General features: G+C 42.3%; 1 protein-coding gene across 1 annotated transcript in view; it reads left to right on the forward strand.

Moving 5' to 3' along the window:
* The window catches only part of LOC124620185, a 177668-nt gene that overhangs the window by 131793 nt on the left and 29118 nt on the right, over positions 1–16757 (forward strand). The window contains exon 3 of the mRNA XM_047146855.1: positions 693–828. Within this exon, the coding sequence (XP_047002811.1) occupies positions 693–828 (136 nt within the window). The remainder of the gene's footprint in view (positions 1–692; positions 829–16757) is intronic.

Consider the following 16757-nt stretch of genomic DNA (forward strand, 5'->3'; position numbering starts at 1 on the left):
GACATTGTTGCTATGATTCCTGACAATTCCCTTATAATTCTTTGTGCCGTTGTAGAATGTACATTAGCACTGTCACCAGTTACTATATTAAATGCTCCAGTTGCGTATGCCCTTCATGTCATCAGAAGTTTGTTCATGGGCGAGTCGGATTATTTCGGTAAGTTGGAAATTCTAACTTATCGTGGATTTGATCCAGTAACCATCACACTGTTTCTTTTGAAAGACGAAACCTCTCTTCAAATTCCCGATCACCGTAATCTTCGAAAGGATTTCCCCATTCCACAAGTACACCAACACTGTTGCGACGATTTGTATGTTGAAGATATTGCATTTATTCGTCTTCTGTGCCATCTAAAACGTCAAAACACGCTGCCATGTTACGTGTTTACAATAAGTTAACCGCGATGAATTCAAGATAATCGACCCTTCGAGTTCGGCTAGCTTTAATCGCGATCAAATCCCTCGATTAACTCTGATCGAGGTTGGTGCAGCCAAATATCTAGTTAATCAGGGTTAAATGCTGACTTGACCGCGGTTAACTTTTAATCGGCGTTGGTGCAGTCGGCCCTTATTCAAGTAATTAATCACTGACTCTTTGAAGACTGGTTTCCAGGAAACATCATCCGGCAGCTCGCCGTCTGCGAGGCTTGAGTCTGGCTGCTGACGGACGACGGCCCGCCTCTCTGTTTCAGCGCAACGTGAGCGACGAGAACCACCTGTGGCTGCGCGACATGCGGTTCGAGGCTTCGGGCCTGTACTCGTGCGAGGTGTCCACGCAGGCGCCCATCTACACCAAGCGCTCCGACGAGAGGGAGCTCGCCGTCATACGTGAGTACCCCCCAGACTCCCTTGCCAAGGTCGCTGCCGCGAATCTGACGTGACTATAGACTCGGAAAGTAGCCTGTTCGTATCCTGGCGGTGGTAAAAATGTTAACCGTCACTATCGAGCCCAAAAGGGTAGGAGATCCAAAATACGCTAAAGCTAAAACACATTTCTGCTGCAGACGGAAGTGAGATATGAAGCACCTCACCGTGTGCATGAGCAAAGCCCTCTCCCCCCTCCTCTTCTCAGACAGTTAAATATTTGTGACAACAAAGTGGTCCCCTTGGGCTTCTGCCTGACCACACCCACAGAAACGAGCAGCCAAATATTTTTGACAAGCCACGAATTATAAATGTCATTGCTACTCGTTACAGTCACATTAATTTAAGCAATACTCCTGTCTAACCACGTCACACATTCGAAAATAAACAGCCTACTATTTATTTCTCTCTTCGTTTCCTAATCAGTTAGAGTTACAAATAACCACTAATATTACAGAATATACTTGTATTACAGCAGTAATAAAGTGTCACATTTTAAACAAACAAAGCGATTTAAAACATAAAAACTATTTCGATAATTTTATTGAAGTTATTGACCACGGATAATTTCATAAAACGACCACCAATATACAGCTGCAAAGATTTTACTATCACACAACTCCATAAATCCACAAAAACAAATCTGTAAGCATGTAACATCGCTGACATAACTCGAAGCTGTCAAAATTACAAAAGGTTAACAAGATCTTAACGATACTGGCCAACAAAGAAAAACTCCACTGCTTAGACATTACTTAGCGAATAATTTATAATTTCGCCTGTGCTTTGCTTAAAAACGCACCAAGTAAGATACCTGACAGCAAGAGCGTTAACGACGTAATATGGAAGTAAGTCTTACGCCAAATGTAAGAAATAATTATTTATTACGTAAATTCTCAGATATATTATCTAAATACCGTACTATATGTTGCAGAGTGCTTGAAAATGGCCTTTGAGCCGAAACAGGCCTATAGCCAGTGAAAATAAAGTCACAGTAATATCAACTGTTACACAAAGCAGCGTGGCTCAATGTACACATAATGTCCTTACAAGGCATATATAACGCCGCAGGCCCGGAAGAATTTAAAATATTGAGACCCATCCCCCAAGTTTATCAATAATATGTCTTATTACAAACATATTATCCTTACACGAACGTCCGTTTCTGAGGCCTGAGTGTGCTTCTGCGACAGATTGTGATATTCGATTTACATTTTTCCCATAAATTTTATCTTGCATTTAGTAATCTTATTTTTCTATATGTTTACGGGACGTTAATTCCAATGTTCCTTCCTTTCTTCCTTCCTTCCTTCCTCTATAATTTTCTCTTTCTTTCTTATTGCCTTTCCTATTCGGGCATTTAGCATTTACTGATTATGAGAAAGCCGTTGATAAGCTAAAAAGATCTCTCTTATGGAAAATACAGGAAATATAAGGTTTTCCTAAACACCTTATTAATACCATAAAGATTCCTTTTCTAAATACAGAAATATTTGTAAGTGCAGGTTCGAAAATATCCCATGAAATTTTAGTGAATCAAGATGTTCGAAAAGAATGCAGACTGTCACCCATTCTATTTAATTTACACATTGACGATGTAGTTATGAAGTGGAAAGATGAAATACATTTATCAATTAATATAGGATTCAAGGTATCACTAAATACTCTTTTATATTCTGATGACTAAATAATTACGCAAGAAGAAGAAGGTGATTTACAAAGAGCATTGTGCCAAAACGCTATATATTACAACATAAGTATATCTTCAAATAAGACAAAGATAATGGCTTTCAAAGGAAAGAATCCAGTTAGATCGAAAATAATGACAAATGGGAAAATTTTAGAACAAGTGTCGCATTTCAATTAACTAGGATGTGATATTAGTTTTAACTATGACGAAGAAATGAAGAAGGAGGTTGATAGATACCAAGCTATCTGTGGAACAACTGGAATAACTTAGGGAAAAAAACAAGAAAATAAACGTAAAAGAGATTCTATTAATTATGGCTGAACCTACTCTTCTGTATGGTTCTGAATCATGGACGGTACAAAACAAGAAAAGTAACGTGCACGGGCAGCAGAGATGAAATCACAGACATATAAGAGGCTGTAATAGAATGAGTAAGATAAGGAATGAAACAATAAGAAGAGACTTAAAAATCCTTTCAGTTAATGACAAGATAGAAGAGAATAGAACGAAATCGACCATGTTGACAGAAAACAGATTGCCAAAAAGGATAATGAACTATCGGCCCACTGGAAAGAGAGATACTAAGTAAATCTCATAAGAGATGGCCTGATGTCAGAGATCGGAACAGGTGGCTATACAACCTAATCCTTGAAAGAAGAAGATGATGATGATGATGACGACGATGAAAGTCGCAGAATGTGTTAACAGTGTTAAGATGAGACACAAAAATTATTTGTATACAGCGGGACGAGAACCAGTGAACCTAATACATCCGCCATCACCACCCATGACGTTACTCATTACGATACACTGTAAGCCTGCGAATACTATCTTATGTCCTCGTATTTGAAAGCCTATGTTCGTGATGCATCATTAACTGTTATTTAATAATAACAGTGACTTGTTTGTGATAAACCTCCAGTGCACTATTACCTTTGAAACTGCCTACTGCAATTTATTGTACAAAAAATCTAAATGTGTCAATATAAATAATGGCGTCAGCTGCATCAAGTATCGGATGGAGCAGATGCGTGTTGTAGGTTTAACGCTGTCAAGGTGGTACTGTGTGATCACGACAGTTTATGCCAGTCCCTCAAATTCGAAACCTCACCACCACACTCATGTAGTGAAAGCGTGTCACACGGCTGATGCTGATCCCTTTGTCAGACAGTGGCGCTAAGCCGAGCTGCCTCCTCTGTCATCATTCATCACAAGCATGATACCACATGACGTACATATACATTCAATGGTCAAAAGAATCTGGACACACTTATGAAATGCGGAACTGACCACTAGATGTCGTGAGAGGTGTGGACCCGCCAGCACAATAGGAGGCAGACAGTGTTGTCTTGTCAGCAGAGAGGCAGGAACAACGGAATGAGACGGGCAGCAGAGCTCACTGGCATCGAACGAACGTAGTCTAGTCCTTGGATATCACCTGAGTAATGAATCCCTCCGGAAAATATGAACCGTTCTAAAATTGCCCAAATTGACTGTTGTGATGTTTGGTGTAGAAAACGGCCAAGGATGCAATATTCAGTTTGTCTTATTTAATTGATGACTTATTTCGGGGCTACCTGAAACTATTTTCCAAATCATCCAAACAGACAAAATGTCGTATTACGTAATAGAGTGCACACCGATTACGATTGTAGATACACGTATACGAAAGACAAGTTTTTCTATGAATACCAGACACACTTCATGTAGTGCCGGACAGGGAAGATCGAGCAGTGTGGAGGGTAGTTGTAAGAAGTCGTACGAAATCAGTGGAAGGAAGCACTCGTAAGTTCCAAAGTCGTAGCAGCAGTCCTGCTAGCACAATTACTGTGGGTAGGGAGCTAAAAGTTATGGCGTACGGTGGTCGAGCAGCTCTTTATAACTCACACATATCTGTAGCCAATGCTAAGCGAAGCTTGAGGTGACGTAAACGACAACTGGACAGTGGAAGAAAGGAAACTAGTGCTTTGCGCAGATGAATCACATTCTACCCTGCGGCAATCCTATGGAAAGGTTTGGGTTGGTGAGTGCCTGGAGAATGTTACCCACCATCATGTGTAATGCCAACAGTGAAGTACGGACTAGAGGATGTTACGGTAGTTAGTGTGTGGCTTTCCTTATTGCACTTAAGCAAACTCTAAAAGCGGAGGAAATGAGCATATTTTGCCACATGGTGTACCGCGAACACTAGAGGAACGTGTCGTAACGATGATCGTATCAGAATGGCCACGTATCCTGTGATAAATCTGGATCTGCGACTGAAAGGTTTATGGGCAGTAACACTCCTGAAATGGAGTGCTCTCCATAGAGTCTCAAACTGAACCGAGCAGCACTCTTTCAGAGTGTGTTACAAGGCCGATTTCGCTCCAGACCCATGGACATACACTACTGGCCATTAAAATTGCTACACCACGAAGATGACGTGCTACAGACGCGACATTTAACCGATGGGAAGAAGATGCTGTAATATGCAAATGATTAGCTTTTCAGAGCATTCACACAAGGTTAGCACCGGTGGCGAAACCCACAACCTGCTGACATGAGCCGGCCGGTGTGGCCAAGCGGTTCTGGGCGCTACAGTCTGGAACCGCGCGACCGCTGCTGTCGCAGGTTCGAATCCTGGCTCGGGCATGGACGTGTGTGATGTCCTTAGTTAGGTTTGAGTAGTTCTGAGTTCTAGGGGACTGATGATCTCAGAGGATAAGTCCCATAGTGCTCAGAGCCATTTTGCTGACATGAGGAAAGTTTCCAACCGATTTCTCATACACAAACAGCAGTTGACCGGCGTTGCCTGGTGAAACATTGTTGTGATGCCTCGTGTAAGGAGGAGAAATGCGTACCATCAGGTTTCCGACTTTGATAAAGGTCGGATTACGGCCTATCGAAATTGCGGTTTATCGTATCGCGACATTGCTGCTCGCGTTGGTCGAGATCCAATGACTGTTAGCAGAATATGGAATCGGTGGGTTCAGAAGGGTAATACGGAATGCCGTGCTGGATCCCAACGGCCTCGTATCACTAGCAGTCGAGATGACAGGCATCTTATTCGCATGGCTGTAACGGATCGTGCAGCCACGTCTCGATCCCTGAGTCAACAGATGGGGACGTTTGCCAGACAACAACCATCTACACGAACAGTTCGACGACGTTTGCAGCAGCATGGACTATCAGCTCGAAGATTATGGCTGCGGTTACCCTTGACGCTCCATCACAGGCAGGAGCGCATGCGATGGTGTACTCAACGACGAACCTGGGTGCACGAATGGCAAAATATGATTTTTTCGGATGAATCCAGGTTCTGTTTACAGCATCATGATGGTCGCATCCGTATCTGGCGATATCGCAGTGAACGCACATTGAAAGCGTGTATTCGTCATCGCCATACTGGTGTATCACCCGGTGTGATGGTATGGTGTGCGATTGGTTACACGTCTCGGTCACCTCTTGTTCGCTTTGACGGCACATTGAACAGTGGACGTTACATTTCAGATGTGTTACGACCCGTGGCTCTACCCTTCTTTCGATCCCTGCGAAACCCTACATTTCAGCAGGATAATGCACGACCGCATGGTGCAGGTCCTGTACGGGTTTTTCTGCATTCAGAAAATGTTCGATTGCAGCCCTGGCCAGCACGTTCTCCAGATCTCTCACCAATTGAAAACGTCTGGTCAATGGCAGCCGAGCAACTGGCTCGTCACAATACGCCAGTCACTACACTCGATGAACTGAGGTATTGTGTTGAAGCTACATGGGCAGGTGTACCTGTACACGCCATCCAAGCTCTGTTCGACTCAATGCCCAGGCATATGAAGGCCGTTATTACGGCCAGAGGTGGTTGTTCTCCGTACTGATTTCTTAGGATCTATGCACCTAAACTGCGTGAAAATGCAATCACATTTTAGTTCTAGTATAATATTTTGTCCAATCTATACCCGTTTATCATCTGCATTACTTCTTGGTGTAGCAATTTTACTGGCCAGTAATGTAATTGGAGCCCTATCTGAATAGTTCATAACACCTCAAATAAACCGAGACCCCTGAAGCAGGACATATCTAAAACACAATAAAATCTACTTCCAGTAACCAAGTTTCAAGCATGATATGAACACGGGAGGACTAAATATTCTGTAAGGGGAAAGGCAATATAATTAGCAATAGTGCATATTGGTTACTGAAACACAGGACAACTTCATTATAAACCCAGTGAGCAGGAAACAAGAGTATCTAAGGCAAAATTATCACGCCATGCACCGCACCCACATGGCTGGACTGCCAAGAGGAAATCGCACCGCCGAAGTACCATCCAAGGGGCGGTCCCAGCGCTCGTCCAACTCCAAACGTTTTTACCTCAGCGCGAACATAGGTAAATGGTGGCGCTGTGCTCCTAGTACTGACTGTTAAAGCAACCCGTAAATAAATTACGACAATATTTTGAACTCTGCCAATAAACTGGTAAAGCCATAATTAATAATAATTACTAAGATGGCTAATATCACTTAGAAAATTAAGTTCAAGTTCAATAGAATAAGAATGAAATAAGATAGGATCAGGATGCAGATCACCTAAAATTGTAATCGCTACTTACTTGTTGTCACATGCAGCTAGATTGCCATATCAAGCTAATGTGTACCCTACCGATTACACAGGCCCACAATAACCCACATACTGGGTGATCAAAAATTCAGTATAAATTAAAAAACTGAACAAATCACGGAATAATGTAGATAGAGAGGTACAAATTGACACACTTGCTTGGAATGACATTGGGTTTCGTTAGAACCAAAAAAAAAAATACAAACGTTCAAAAAATGTCCGACAGATGGTGCTTCATCTGATCAGAATAGCAATAATTAGCATAACAAAGTAAGACAAGGCAAAGATGATGTTCCTTACAGGAAATGCTCAGTATGTCCACCATCATTCCTCACCAATAGCTGTAGTCGAGGAATAATTTTGTGAACAGCACCGTTAAGCATGTCCGGAGTTATGGTGAGGCATTGGCGTCGGATGTTGTCTTTCAGCACAACATCCGACGCCAATCGGTTGATCACGGTACACTTGCGACTTCAGGTAACCCCAAAGCCAATAATCGCACGGACTGAGGTCTGGGGACCTGGGAGGCCAAGCATGACGAAAGTGGCGGCTGAGCACACGATCGTCACCAAACGACGCGCGCAAGAGATCTTTCACGCGTCTAGCAATACTCTGTTTTCGTTTTTTTTTTTTTTTTTTTTTTTTGTTCTAATAAAACCTCATGTCATTCCAAGCATGTGTGTCAATTTTTACATCAGTATCTAAATTATTCCGTGGTTTATTAAGTTTTCAAGTTTATACTGACTTTTTGATCACCCGTTGTATGGTCACAGTAGTCTTTCATGGGGGCCAAGGCTTGACAATAACTTAAACAGTTTAAAACAAAATTCAGGGCTGCTTAACATTAAACAGAATGTTTAAAATCTCATTTACCAATCCAAATTTTTAAATATCTTCCTCACATTTGCGAGAACACATGACATAGTAGCTCAAACTCAGTTCTGTTATTGATTATGTCTACAGACAATTCATTGCAACAGATGGCACACTGTCATGGCCATTAAAAGTTACAAAACGAAAACTGCCCCTTTAAGCCTCATCCGTACTGCAAAAGCAGCTAGAAGATAAACAGCCCGCCATCAGGGACGCCTCACACCAATTGTTCTTCACTTCAGCCACGTTCCAGGGAGACAACAATAGCACCAATCACTTGCCGAGCAACGCCACACACCACATAAGAGTTCGCCATCAACGTTACTCTGTACAGGCCACAGTACGACTCCCTCGCTGCAGGCGCCACTTGCCTACGGGTCGCAGAAAATTGGTAGAGATTAACTTTCTACGATCGAACATGGACCGGATCCAGCCGCCACTGTTTAATCTCCCCCACCAAACGTGCAATTCAACACCCCGCTGTGCTGGTAACCAAGGAATGAAGGAGCAGGAACATGATTATTTCTCCCTCATTTGGGTAACATGCACTTTCAATACCTTACCGGAACCCAGTTTGTGGACTTGGAGATTAACTGGGCTTAAGACATTCAGCACCTCACTTTGACTCAAAAAACATGGACCCAGTCTGTGGGAACCCGTAGCACTCCTTCTCTCAGCAATATCTCCTACCTTGACTATTATCTCAAATTGAAATGGCTCTGAGCACTATGGGATTTAACATCTGAGGTCATCAGTCCCCTAGAACTTAGAACTACTTAAACCTAACTAACCTTAGGACACCACACACATCCATGCCCGAGGCAGGATTCGAACCTGCGTCCGTAGCGGTCGCGCGGTTCCAGACTGACGCACCTAGAACCTCCCGGCCACACTGGCCGGCGACCATTATCTCACCTCTCCGCTGAGTATAACGGCCGATAGTGCACCACTTCTATGTTATATCTGGTCCTCCTCCAATTATGCTGATTCACTCCGGAGTAATTTTATCAGCGAGAAGCTCGTTGACTGACCACAAGCTGGCCAAAGGATAGTTGATGGAATACGGGAACATTAAGGTAGTAGGATTGCATTAATAGCTTCATGCTACGTTGAATATAACGCGAAATTTAGCCAAGGTAAAGATACGGTCCACTTATTCTGAGGACGGGCATGAAAAATGATGACGGACTTAACGTTTCGATTTACTCTCTCACCAAAGAAGGCTGAGGGTAACAACTGGTAGTTGTGACGTGCCTAATGGTATCCTCGAAGCAAAATTTACTAGGTTGCCTTTACATGAAGGCTAGGGCGTTATCACTCATCAAGGATTTTCGTGGGCCCAAATAAAAAAAAGATATTCAACAAGTAGTAAATGGACAATATTCGTGTCACTACTCGGCTTCGTGTCAACCTTGTGAAACTGGAGAAAGCGTTGATGTGACTATAATATTACGAACCCCTGTTCAAGTACGAGGAAGAGGACCCACATAATCAATAAAAAGTTTTACTCACACTCCCCAATACGCGACGAACATCCCTTTGCAGTGAAGGCCATATTACATGTTGCTGAATCTTTTCAAGAGTTATATGGACATCTGAGTGCCCATCTAACAGTGAAAAAGAAAAATGAGTAGCGGCGGTGGAGGCACCACTTCCTTTGGTAAACAAATATAATTTTGTCTGCCTTCCTTTGGTAACAATGCCCTCCTTTAAAGTGTGCTCTGGCACCTGTTCCCTCTGGGGTAAATTACCGTTTAACCAATAAAATCAAGAGGTCATGCTCTTGTATCTTCCTAAGATCCCCAAAGAGTTCTGTAACCTCAGTTAACATCCTCCCCCCCCCCCCCCTCATGCACACATACAGACAAAACAAGTAACATATGCTACTACGATCCTTCCTCCTCAAACAATGCGTTAAAGCATCTGCAGTTCGGTTAGCCGGCCCTCTGATGTGCTTGAGCTTAAACTGCAATGAGTAAATGCAGACCACCCAACGTGTTATCCGCCAGCTATTCTAGGGCGCGGCAGAACCTAGTTTAAAGGCTGGCTATCAGTTTCCATAACGAACTCGCTGTGCTCGAGGTAAAACCTAAAATTTTCTAAAGCAAATAGCAGAGCTATGGCCTCCCACTCACCGAGCAAATACTTCAGTTCAGCTGGTGGTAACCTCCTTCAGGCATAAGTTACTGTATGCTGCTCCCCAAGTTGTTCTTGAAGGAGAAGGGCTGCTACCCCAGTATCAGATGCAGAAGTCTGAACAATAAACGGGAGCTCAAAATCAGGAATAGCCAGCACTGGAGGATTACGCAAAACCATCTTAATGGCTCCAAAGGAGGTTTGATGGCTTTCTCCCCTATTAAATACGTCGCCCTTTCTCCGCAGGCTGTTAAACAGAGCCGTTAACTGAGATAACTGGCTGTGCCAATAAACCTGGCCACCCTTTTCTCGTTTCTAGGGGGGAGTGGCGGGTGGCAACCTTCGTTAATCGTGAGTCCTCTCTTGGTCAGTTCTAGCCCCATTCGCTGAGACTACACGGCCCATGAAGGAAATCTGTCCACGAGCCAATGTGATCAGGGTTTGACGCTGAGTCCGGTTCCCCATAGGCGTGTTACAACCTCTTGGACGTGTTTCAAATTTTCGGTAAAAGTGCCGCTATAAACCAACACGGTATCTGCGTAATGGTAAAGCGGTTTAAACTTAAAATTACCGGAAACGTCATTTAAGAGGCGAGACAAAACATCAGCCCCAGTAGAAAGTCTAAAAAGTACTCTGTTAAACTCCTACAGATTCCCGTCCGTACAGAATGTGAAACATGGCTACAGTCCTCAGTCAATGTAATCTGATAACTGATAACTCATAAAAGACTTGATTCAAATGGAACACAGTAAAGAAACGCGCACGGGGAAACTAGATAAAAAATTATAAAGATCGGGCAGTGGCACTCACTCAGGAATGACCTTTTGATTCCATATACTATAGCCCAGCACTGGGCGGCAATCTTTGCCTTGCCCTTTAAGCTCAAAAAATGCGGGAAAGTTACATGGGGATGTCGAGATTGTAATTACCCCATCTCTCAGCATATAATTTGCCTTCTGACATAAGATACTCATTTTCGGAGGGGTCAACCTATATGGAACTTGGCACTCCGGAACATCATCCATTAGTCGGATTTTATACTGAATCTTATTAGTCACTCACAGCTTGTTGGTGAAAACATAAAGGAAATTATCCAAAACTTCTAGAAATTGTGCAGCCTACCCGGATCCCAAATGGCTAACGTGGAATCTCGATCACTGAGCCTGCACAATGTTGACCACTCTGGAATTCCGACATGGACACAATGCTATCCCTTCACAAGGGCGAAATATAAAGAATAAGCTATTGATGAAACACGTCGTTGTGCGTCCTGGGGTGCAAGTTGCTGTACGATATGGATCTTGTACGGATACCATTTGAGAGTGGTTCGAAGTGGACTAAGAGATGCTAATTGTTGTGGAATAGCACGCACACTGCCTGACGATCGAAAATTGCGCGCAACGTTGTCTGCCATAGCAACAGCGATTTCACCAACCACCTGCCTTGCAATCGGTCGTCGGCCTCTTCCCGGAGCGACCCTCAGTTCTCCAGTTGATTTGAACTTCTTCATCATGATCGCACAGCAGGTGGAGAAAGAGGACCCTTCCGTAATCCTTTCAGCTGACAATAGTTTCAAAGTGCAGCTGCAGCATTACTGTTATTTTGCTAATAGAGCTTCACCAGTAATTCCCTGCTCCTTTTGTCCAAGCTCATGTTGACACGTCAACAAGTGCACTGTGACTGGTCAGGTTGTGAGACTATGAATCACGATGACTGATCATGACACCCGGTGGCGATAGTTGGTACTGGACGGTGGCGCTGTGATGCATGGAAATCATACACCCCATACTCTGGACATCAATGCTACCAAGTTTGGTACTCGTACGGTAATTAGCTTCCGTGTTGCAACATGTTAAATAGGGAAAGTTTAATTATAACCACCCGGTATATTTACAAGAAGTTTTGCTAGCCGAATCCAGTTTACCCACTGGGTACACCTAGTAACATAGATGATGATGATGAAGATATTTGGTTTGAGGGACACTCAGCGATGCTGTTATCAGCACCCGTAAAATTCCCAATATTTTTACAATCCAGTCTCGCCATCTTCCCGAATCATGATGAAATGAGGAGAACAACACAAACACCGAGTCCCCGGACGGAGAAAATCTCCGACCCGGCTGGGAATCAAACCTGGGACCCCGTGATTCAGAGGCAGAAACGCTAGCCAGTAGACCACGAGCAGTGATCAGTGACATAGATACTAATGTCTTCAACAATGCTGTTGAGCGCAGATTGTAGCTTCAGTTTGTAGTGTGTGTCAGATGAATCGCTATATATCCATTAAAGAAGACGAGTATACTATCGAAGACGCTAGTGGTGATGATGGAAATATTTCTTTTGATGATGCTCCTGTGAATCCCATATGAAGTACCTACAGTTCAAGAGGAGTCGAAATTATCAAGGCGGGTAATGTTGTTGTTGTACTTCAATAAATGAAATCAAAGAAAGATGAAGAACCGGTGGCACAGACAGAAGCAGATATTCAACAAGGCATTAGTGAAATTTTAGATCACGAATGGATTTAATACATTCACTTACTTCTGTATACAAGTCAGATGCAAAAAAAGACGTCTCAAAAAAACATTTTACTTGTTTAGAATTACGATCTTTTCGCTCTTGTTGTATCATTCTCAAAAAATACGAAGAACAAATTATTCCTACCATCCTAACATTATTCTGTGGAAGACACAGTAAATCCCTTTTGACATGTAAAGAACAGTACCTGCTCGAATGGAATTGAAAATGGACACACAGCGTTATGCTCAATGAACCCAATTTATCAAAAAACGCGTGGCAAACATCCTCACAACATCGTAACATATTCGAAGGTTTATTGAGTCCAATTTACTTCTCAACATTAAGAACACTTTCTGTCAGGTACAAAAGACCAATAAGAATTTTTTCCAGTACATCCAAGGGAAAATTAAGTCACTGATGGAAGAGTAGGTTTCTTGGGGGATATTTCATTTATACTTTCTCAATAAAGCTCAGAAATACGAACCGAAACTTTTACTATCTTCTTGTGGAGTACCCGTCAGTGAAGAGCCCGATAAGTATTTGAGCCCATCCTGTACCTGCACATGAACTCCTGCTTAGCCACGGGGCTATAATTTGGAATGAGAAAACTACAACGAGGTCGTCAAAACATTTTGTCACAAGTAACTGCACTGATGGAACAGGTGGTAATGATATCCAAGATCTGTATGGCTGAGGAAGGATCGTTTTTCCGTCTGATCAGCCTAGAGGGTCTGAAGCGGACCACCATGAACCGTTTCCTGTAACAATGCCATCATCTCAGACCAGCGCGTACAGATGATGCCCTCGATAACTTGTTGGATACATTTCATTCTTGGCTGCCTCTACTGTTCTTGCCATCTTCTGCTCCCTCTACTACTAAGAAAGCTTGCCTTAACACCTCACCTATGACGTTGTTCCGTCTACAATGATACAGAAATCTAAGCGCAAAGTACCTTCTCCGCATATCCGTATTCCATGCTTTTATGATGAGGAAGGCAGCCACAACCCCCCAAGCAATAATATCTTTAGTCCGAGAAGAAGTAATAGCCTACATGCTTGCTTTACCAAGCACTACATCCAAATGCGAAAACATACAGTCTGTGGTTGATGCGCGTTGTCTATCATTCTGACTGACGTCGAACCATCTATTCCCGATAGTTATTATTCCAACGTGGAGGGGCTTCGTCTTGCTGGAAAATAAACATGAGTCTGTTCTCCTCCATCATGAATTGTGACAGTAACCAAAGTTTCTATACGTGGTAGTTCATATGAAGAAAGATGGGCTATGAACACGTCGTACAGAAACAATAAAAACACGTTTATTTTTCGTTACCCTGCTAAAAAAAGTAGCAGATTACTAACCCAATACTTGGCCTATAAACATTTCCAGAGAACTAAATCTCACATAATAATAGTAGGTTAACAGTGGACATGCTGGACATAATGATCATTGCTGGTAAGATCAGGTGGCAGGTCACATTTTTTTGACAAACATTCAAGGCCATCCCCACCCTCCCATCGCCCCGGGAACCACTGGGAACTCAACCAACTTTGATCCCATCAGAAACCGTTATTATCAGCGACGGTAGACTATAGGGAAGGAGAGGCACACAACAGGTTGTCGGAATCCCATCAGCTTTTATTATTCTTGTAAATCTAGATTTCGGCTATAAATAGACATCTTCAGTGCTAAAATACAAGGAAAAACTTCACAATTAAAATTAATTTACTTGACATAGAACGATAAGTAAACACCATGTTATCCTATAGCAGCAATCCAGTGTGGTCAACAAACGACTTTCGTTATATTTCAACAGACTTGCGAGTCTGTTCAAGGTCATCCAGGGGCGCACCATGCACACTTTGGACAACTGAGTGAGTTGTATTCAGTAAGTTCTAAATTCTAAGAAAAATAGGGATAAGCTGTAGGGAAAGATGGGTAACATACAATATGTACAAGAGCCAACAAGGAACAATAAGAGTGGAAGACCGAAACGAAATGCTTGGACTAAAAACTGTGTAAGACAGGGATGTAGTCTTTCCTTGTACTGTTCAACATACACATCGAAGAAGCAGTGACGAAAAAAAAAAGAAAAGTGCAACAGTGGAATTAAAATCCAAGGTAAAGGAGTATCAAAGATAAGATTCGCTGATGACATTGCTATCCTCAGTGAAAGTGAAGAAGAATAGCAGCATCTGCTGCATGCAGTGAACAGTCTAATGAGTATAGAATACGAATTGAGAATAAATCGAAGAAAGACGAAAGTAATGAAGTAGCAGAAATGAGAACAGTGAGAAACTTAACATTGGGGTTGATGATCACGAAGTAGATGAAATTAAGGAATTCTGCTACCTAGGCAGAAAAATAATCAGTGACGGACAGAATAAGGACATAAATGGCATTCCTGGCCGAGAGAAGTCTACTAGCATCAAACTTAGGTCTTAATCTGAGGGTGAAGCTACTGAGAATGTACGTTTAGAGTACAACATTGTATTGTAGAGAAACATGAACTGTAAGAAAACGTGAAAAGAAGAGAATCGAAGCATTTGAGATGGCGTGCTACAGAATAATGTTAAGAATTAGGTGGATTGATATGGAAAGAGATTCTCCGAAAAATCGGCGAGGAAAGGAATATATGGAAAACACTGACAAGAAGAAGTGACAAGATGGTAGGACATCTGTTAAGACATAATGGAATAACTTCTTGATACTAGAGGGAGCTCTAAAAATTGTACAGGAAGACAAAGATTCGAACACTTCCTTAAAATAATTGAATACATAGAATGCAAGGGTTTCTTTGTAATGAAAAGGCTGGCGCAGGAGAGGAATTCGTAGTGGGCCGTATCAAACCATGAAACCAGTCAGAAGATAGATGACTCAAATAAAAAGTCGCTGATGGGAATTCCAAACCACTCTCTCTATCCCTTCTTCCGCATGCCACCCCCCCCCCCCCTTTCCCCTAGAACAATGAAACTGAAACATCCCATCCCCATCTGCATCTTTTATTATATAGGATTCGCTCTGTACCCAGGCAGCACAGAAAGCTGATCACGCTATGTCTGCTTGTTAACAACAAGTTACGTTAAGCCATGTCACTCGAGGTCTGTTCAATAACAATAGTTTAATCTTACGTGATTTTAGCGATTCCAGGCATCAGCAGAACCACATGTGACAGATATGAAGCACTCTCATTGTTGCATAATTTCCACAGTTTTACTTATGTTTCACCCGGTTTTTAGTATTTTTCCATATTTTCCAACATATTCCACAATTTTACATAATTTTCCACATTTTTCATCTCTTTATAAATCTTTACGTATTTAATCATCCCGTCGACGTCATGATGCTCTCAGCTAGTCAGAGTGCAGCATGTGCCCCCACTACTTCATTATTAATATGAGGGTGTGTGTGACAACATAGTGTAAGTGTCAGAAATGAACAAGTATAATATATGTATAACAAATATCACCCTGCAATAGATATTAACTTGCTAAGGTACTAGAGTGTGTGGCTTTATAGCTTTAGTGTTGAAATGACTGCGTTGTTGGAAATAATGGCGTTGTAAAAAAATTCTGATGCTTTCAACCAAAGATACTGTGGCTATAAGAATTAGCACAGTGTTAAAAAATAAGCACCTACAGAGCATGACATATGTTGTAAATTTGGTTCTTGTGAGTTATTAAATGTTCTACATCTCCATATACATGGATACTCTGTAAATCACATTCAAGTGCCTGGCAGAGAGTTCATCGAATCACCTTCACAATTCTCTGTGATTTGCACCTCGTATAGCGTGCGGAAAGAGTGAACACATACAGTGGCGGTCGAAATAATAGAGCCACCTCTATTGACGAGATTAAGAACTAGGATATCTATTAGTTCGCGAAATCGCCACGAGTGCCGTGTTGTCAGTCCCTTGTAGACAACATCAGGGATGACGTTGCTGCTATCTTTAGTCGTCCGAAAGGAAGCGTTTGAGCTAGACGTGTGAAAAGAGGCATAAAGGTAAGAATCTTATGGGTCAAAATAATAGAGCCGCTTTACACATGTGCCTTTAAATTGATTTTTATGCAGTTGTTT

Source organism: Schistocerca americana, chromosome 6, assembly GCF_021461395.2.
Source record: "Schistocerca americana isolate TAMUIC-IGC-003095 chromosome 6, iqSchAmer2.1, whole genome shotgun sequence".
Classification (NCBI taxonomy): Eukaryota; Metazoa; Arthropoda; class Insecta; order Orthoptera; family Acrididae; genus Schistocerca; species Schistocerca americana.